Source organism: Anser anser (genome assembly GCF_964211835.1).
Source record: "Anser anser genome assembly, chromosome: 3".
Taxonomy (NCBI): Eukaryota; Metazoa; Chordata; class Aves; order Anseriformes; family Anatidae; genus Anser; species Anser anser.
The window spans coordinates 71067999-71074938 of record NC_139722.1 but is presented as its reverse complement, the minus strand read 5'-3'; the positions used below and the strand labels follow the sequence as shown (position 1 = coordinate 71074938).

Genomic DNA, 6940 nt, shown 5'->3' with positions numbered 1-6940 from the left:
ATGAAGAAAGCCAGGATGTGTGGTGCTAGTTCCTTTCTGCTGTTTATCCTGGAACTTGAAGGCAGATTTACCTGTACATGTTTTAGCTCACCCATACTATTAGTCAGCCTGTGCGCCTTTCACTTACAAATTGCTTGTGCTTTGGCTCTTTGTTTAGGCACAGCCTATTTCCAATTTATGTCAGGAAACCCTGTGTATTCAGGGAAAGCTTCTCCCATCTTGTGATATATTAACAACTTAATTAGTATCTGTATATAATGTGAGCATAAATAGTGTACTCTGCAGAGATAAGCTAAAAGCTAAATGTAAGCTGAAATACAGTATCTCTATTCCACCACTGAAATTAATCTGCAAATACAGCAAGAAATATTGTTTAATGTCTTGCTATCTTATTTAGTAGCTCTACATATGCAATACAAATGACAAGTGGAGCCTTACAATCAGAAAGCCTGCTCTTAGGCTTCAGCTAGATCAAAACTATAATTTGATATCTGAGGAATTAGCAAATTTTGCATTTAATAATTTTTAATAATCATTTTGCATGTAACAGGTTTTCATACTGAGTCTGCTGTTATCACTCAAAACACGCCTCCATATCCTGCTCCTCCACTTGGAGACCTTCCTCCTTCAGTCTCAAATTAGGATCCCAGGCTATTGCCTACCCCTCCCAGTCTGGTGTCATCTGGGAACTCACAGAGGATGCAGCCCACCTTGCCACTGAGGGCATGAGCAAAGATACTGTACAGTACTAGCCCCACAATCAACCCCAAGGAATGCCCTTTTCAGTAGCCACCAAACCTCTACACAAGTCTTCATGAAGACTTGCTCTGGTGTGTTCCCAGGGGCTGAGGTGAGGAGGATGGGTCTTTTCCTCCATGGACCTCCGATCGTTTTTTTTATGGTCTTTTTAAAGGACATAACTTTTTATTATTATTATTATTATTATTATTATTTTTTATTTCAATGTCACCTAAAACTCTGCTGTATCTGCTACCAGGTGAACTCCTTTTGTGAAATCAAGGTCAATGCCAAACCAGAGACAGTTTCATAGCTCTATAACCTGAGGCTGAACACAGCCCCAAGGCAACAACGCACAGGTTCAGAGAGAAGCTCAGGACCCTGCCCTTTTACAGATGAGAGGCACATGGTTTACCAAGCCACAGCTGAACCACAATGTTTGCAATACCTTAAAAGCCCTCCCAGGCCCTTCTGAAATCCACAGATGAAACCGATATAATTCTGTATGTGCTGTCAGTAAGCCCGATGAATGGGGGCTGCACCAGCCAGTTTTCCCCATCTGTCTCTGACACCATCAATTCCAGCTCCCAATCGCAGAACCTCCTTGCTAATTTCTCCGGCCTTGTCAGTGGTTCACCAGGCCTGTGAAAAGAAGATAATTTCTGCTGCAATCTCTGTGTCTGGGCTGAGGAGAGGGTTTGAAATATTGTGTGGCCTGGAAAGAAAAAAAGATACTGGATGAGAAGATGAGTGGAAGGAGATTTTAAAAGGAAAAAAGTGCTGTTCTTTTTCCCCTTTTAGCGTATGAATGTGTGAGCGGTACCCAGAGGCTGCATTATAACCATTTGTAAGTATGTAACTTCTAAAATACGCCCTGCAATACAGTGCTTTTGCTGAGAAAGTTGCTGTGTTAAACAATCCTGAGGTGAATTGCTACGAAGTCCACAGGAGAAACCTGGGCCCACCCGCTACAGAGGTCCCCCAGGAATCCTGTTACCACTAAAAATAACTGAGTTATGAAAGGGAAGAGGCACGAGGGGTGCCCTCAGCAGCTCCCCGCAGCCTAATTCGGGCTGCCCCCAGCTCCATGCCCCCTGCCCACAGCCTCCTGTGAGGAGACCGCGGGCTCCAGGCGCCGCCCCGCTCCCCCCGTAGCGCCACGGCCGCGGGTCCCTCCGAGACGAGGCGACTCCCCCGGCCCCTTTGGGTCCCCCCGGGGCGGCGGGGCGACGCCTGGCCCCGGCGGGGCCGCAGCCGGCGGTGGCGCTTCCCTCGGCGGCCTGGCGAGGGCGCCGCGAGCCCGGCGGTGCGGCCGGAGAGCGGCGGCCGCCCTCAGGCGCCTCCGCCGGCAGCGGGCAGCCCCCGGCTGGGGGTAGCGGGGACGGGGCTGAGGGGTGCGAGGTTCGTCCCCGCCAGCAGCCCCGCTCGGGACGCGGTGCCCAGCCGCCGCTGCCCGTCCTGCCGGCGCCGAGCCCGCAAGGGGGACGGGGCGGCGGGAGAGCGTGCGGAGAGCGGGCAGACCCCCTGCCGCTGCCCCAGCTCCATCCCCAGCCCCTGCCTCATCCCCTGGCCCTAGCCCCGAGCCGTGCCGAGCCGTGCCGAGCCGTGCCGTGCCGTGCAGAGGGGGCGGCCGGCGGCGGCTGCCTGTCAGCCCGCGACCACCGGCAGCGGGTAAAGTTGTGAGGGCGGCGGGGCAGGGGCTGGCGGCACAGGAGGAGGAGCAGGAGCGGGGAGAAGCCGCGCCGGGAGGAGCCGGAGGAGCCACCCGAAGCCCCCAGGGGTAGGGGGAAGGAGGAGCCGGCAGGGAGGGGGCTCCGCAGAGGGGTCCCGCTGACGGGGGGGGCCGGGGAGGCTCCGCCAAGGCAGCGGGGCAGGCGGCAGCGACCTGCGGGGGGCGGCTCGGCAGCCCCGGGGCCGGCCCTGCCGCCGGGGGATGCGCGGAGCCCGGCCGCCCGCTCGGCACCGCCAGCAGCACGGGGCAGCGGCCGGGGGGGGTCAGAGGACAACAGGGGATAACGGGGATAAGGGGGGTGAGAGGGTAAGGGGGATAAAGGGGATAAAAGTTGTGTCCGGCTGCCTGCCCGCCCGGGGCTGGGGGAACAGGAGGGGGGCTCGCTGCCGGCCGGGCGCCTGATGCCGGCATCCCGGGGCAGGGATGAAGGGCAGCGGGGAAAGTAACTTGGGAAAGTGAGCGGGATCCTTCCTTATCCCTTTTTTTTTTTTTTTTTTTTTTTTTTAATCCTAATCCGAAAGGAGCCGTGTGCACCCGCTGCCGGCAGTGACAGGGGAAAGGACGTAAAAATAAAAATGAAGTAATAAAAAAAGAAAAGAAGGGAGCTGTGCTGGGCGAGGGAACGGGATCCTGCTCGCCCGGCGTGACCGGCCCCACGCAGGGAGCGGATTCATCATGCGACAGAGCACGGGAAGGTGAGACGGGAGCTGGAACAGAAACCAACGCTGGAAGGAAGGGGGGGGGGAGAGGGAAAAAAAAAAAAAAAAGGACAGCGCCGGCGAATTACTTCCAGAGAAAGTGGGTGGATGTTGTGCGGCAGCGGCTGGGGATTTTAGGGGATGCACCCTCGCACTTGGCTTCGCTCTCGCCCGAGCCTCCCCTCTCCGGTGGCAGCGGGCGGCGGCGCTTGGTGGCAGCAGCAGAGGAGGAGGAAGAAGCGGGAGGGCTTCGCTCGGCAGCGCTGTCGATGCCCCGCTGATCTGCTCTAGGGATTTGTGGCTTGCTTTTTTCTTCTTTTTTTTTTTTTTTCTTTTTTCCCCGGTGGGTGTTCATTTCTTGACCTTGCTCCCGAGCCCCGCGACTCGCGGCGCGGCTCCTGGCCGTGTCCCTGTTTCCTCCGGCCGGGGGGAGGCTGGCTCCGGTGCTGAAAGTTGCGGTCGCCGTCCCCGCGGAGCCAGCATGTGCACCAACATCGTGTACGAGTGGCTGAAGACCCTGCAGCTCCCCCAGTACGCCGAGTCCTTCGTCGACAACGGCTACGACGACCTGGAGGTGTGCAAGCAGATCGGGGACCCGGACCTGGATGCCATCGGCGTGGCCGTGCCCCAGCACCGCCGCCGGATCCACGAAGCCGTGCGGCGGCTCAAGGAGGCGGCCGAGACGGCGGCGGGGCTCTATTTCACCCTGGAGCCGCCGCCTGCGCCCCCCGACACCGGCCGCCCCCCGTCGGGGCCGGGGCTGGCGGCCCCCCGGCACCGCCCCGGCCGGGGGGGGCTGGTTGCTTACCCCCGGCTCAAGCTGAAGATCATGATCCGCGACAAGCTCGTCCGCGACGGCATCAACCTCAGCAAGCCCCCCTACTCCAACAAGGTAAGACCGCTCTTCGGGGTTTTGGCCGGGCCCTTGGCTCCGGTCCAGTTTGGGTGTGAAGGCAAGGATTGACAGGACCACCTACGAGATGCTTTGGGTGTTTTTTTTTTTTTTTTTTTTCTGCTTTATTTATTTATTTTGCCTTCTGCAACTTTTCCATTGTGTTGGGGGGTGATAGCTGCCCTCGCCTGCCCTTACAGGTAGCAGGCTAGTGTCAGGTCCTGCTGGCGAAGTGGCTCCCGAAGGAAGCAGCCTTGTGGCTGGAGGAACAGCTCCTGTTGCCCGCGTTTATTTACTAGGGGATGGAAGTGAGCAGTGAATGTCAAAACCATGCGTCAGCTGCCCCGGGCATGAGTCGGTCTGTGTTCAGGACACACGTTCTGCTGAAAGGCCGGAAAAGTGCAGGTCTCGGAAAAGTGTATTCCAGTTTGATAAAACCCCGACATTCACCTAATTCTTATCTTCTGGAAAGATTAAAGCATAAGGTTAATGTGGTCCGGAAGGTAGAAATTGTTTTGTCTGAAGTTTTCTGTAGATTTCCTGCTGCAAATAAGATATGCAGGTTGAATACAGCTATAGAATTAAATGGGCAGTGCCATGGAGGGGAAAATGATTTGTGAAAGAAAATAAGGTATTAAAATGCATGTTTGCTTCAGAGTTGAGAATGAAGTGCTTCAGAAAGTTGTTTGATGACCCAGGTTGCCCGTATTTTCGATAATGGTTTTTCAGGAAACCTGAGCAGTTGTCAGTTGACCTTGAAATTGTGGGCACTTTCTGCCTTGGAAAAACTTCCAGAAGATATGTAAGCAAGGTGATGGGGAAGTCTGCAGGTCTGGGTCTCTAGAATTAGTTATGGTTGTGATGAATTAAAACTGAGAATTACCATCATCAGCAGGGGACCTGGATGTGGGAATAATGGGTGAAATTCAACTTGGTTAACAATGTGGAGGTGCTCATGATAAGGCTAAGAGGATAATAAGTTTCAGGACTCCTGTTTTTAATAGAGGACCACTAGTCACTTCCCAAGTACAACACAGTTGACTGCTTTGAGATATTTATTTGTTCACTTCTTCCTGTAATGTCGGACCGATGACAGATGTTTCAAGAAGAGGCAATCAGAGACCTATCAGAGACAATGTACCAAATCCGATAGGGTGGTGGCCAAAGACATCCCTGAACATATACATCAAGTCTAAGTACAGCATCTTCCAAAACCTACTGTGTCATTTCAGAGAGATTTTTTTTTCCTTGAAAGCGATATGCCATTGGACTGATGTCGTTCTGAAATTACTATCACATGTCTTATATAAAAACAAAATTCCATAAAAGTTCTTGCTTATCAGTGCTGCTGCAGTGCATCTCCCACCTTCACAACTGTTTCACTTCTCTCTTTCAGCATTGTGTGTATTCACAGTCATCAATTCCTTCTTACCAAGGAATTTTCTGCCTTCTCGCTTCATTACCTTCTCTCTTTTCTACCTTCTCTATAGGAATTATAACATTCCTAAGATGCCAGCATGTGACATCAAGGAAATTAAAATCTTTGGCATTGATTTCTTTTTGAGCTCACCTTGTTTTAATTTGATGGGTCTGATAGTAATGTGGGTTAGCTGTCAGGACAAGCTCATCTTACACAGAAAGTGTCACTCAGCTTTAATGGGTTGAAATGTAAATGCAACATTTTGAGGTAGAAAGAGGAACTAAGCTTAATTTCCTCGTTTTATTTCAGCTTGTGGTGTCAACATGTTTATTTTGGACGATAAATGCATATAACATCATTTTTTTACAGTAATAGAAAAGTTTTCTCCATCTCCTTCATGTGAATCACTTCACATTGAAGCGTGTTGTAAGAAACCATAAAACTGGCAAGATTTGAATGTGTGTTGCTTAACATGTGTTCTTGTGAATGCCACCCACTGTAGCAATCCATCTCAAAAACGGCTTAAAGGGAATACCAAAAGATCACGTCACCGTGCCTTATTCGTTGGATGTTGTGTAGACCACGAGAAATGAAATACTGTATTCTTTCATTTGGGAAAGAGCTGTATTGTAATTGTTTCTCTAAAAAAAAAAAAAAAAAAAAAAAAGATCCTTTAGAAAACTGTGGCTGTAATTTCAGCAACCTGTATTATGTTTTTATATAGAATATGCAGTGTACAGACCTCTGCATGTCAAAAGAAACTGGATGTATTCTCTTCTGCGCATAAGATTAAAGAATCAGCTTCAGGTGTATTCCAAGTTTTTTGTATATATTTATCAAAAGACACACCTGTCTACAGATGGTCATGTGGCTGGTGTGGAGCAGGGCACTAGACACTGAACTATTGAACATCTGTTTGCATCTCTGCTGCTGAGCTCCTAACCAGCCTTCTCCTTCCCTCCATGGCTTACATGGACCATGCCATCTTTTCATGCAGACTTTCAATGTCTATGAATGGAGCATTACAAAGAGGAGCATGCCTGTGTGTATTTGTATGTATATATTTTTCTTGTTTCCTGAGGAATATTTAATATGTTCAATTATGTAGTTCTCAGACAATTTTGGAGTTTTATTTGAAAATGTCCCTGGGAACTGGAAGTGCTGATCCTCTGCCTTGTTTATATCCTTTTGCTAGCTTCCTGAGCTGCAGGCTTGTCAAAAGACCAAAAATGAGTACTAGGTGTGGATGATGAGATGTTAAACCATCTTTTTGCTGTCTCCTTTCAGTGTTATTGTTTTCTCAGATGAAGGGGGAAACCACAGAGTGTGAGGGATAGAAATGTATTGGCAAGGTAAATTTTAGTTTAACTTAGCTTGATCGCACTCAGAAGAAATGAGTAACAACTACTTAGTGCAGCTTAATATAAATCTCTTAAAGACGTGCAGACTTTGAATTCAAG

General features: G+C 50.5%; 1 protein-coding gene across 4 annotated transcripts in view; it reads left to right on the top strand.

Moving 5' to 3' along the window:
• Positions 1-2061: 2061 nt before the first annotated feature.
• The window catches only part of SAMD5 (sterile alpha motif domain containing 5), a 45687-nt gene continuing 40808 nt past the window's right edge, over positions 2062-6940 (top strand). Inside the window, exons 1-4 of one of the 4 annotated variants that reach the window (XM_083830247.1) lie at positions 2062-2518; positions 2992-3165; positions 3544-4060; positions 4239-6095. In XM_083830247.1, coding sequence (XP_083686373.1) covers positions 3146-3165; positions 3544-4060; positions 4239-4379 — 678 coding nt within the window. In that variant the 5' untranslated portion in view covers positions 2062-2518; positions 2992-3145 and the 3' untranslated portion in view covers positions 4380-6095. Of the gene's footprint in view, positions 2519-2991; positions 3166-3543; positions 4061-4238; positions 6096-6940 lie in introns of those variants that run through there. The other 3 variants (XM_083830248.1, XM_083830249.1, XM_083830246.1) reach the window with 3 other exon arrangements.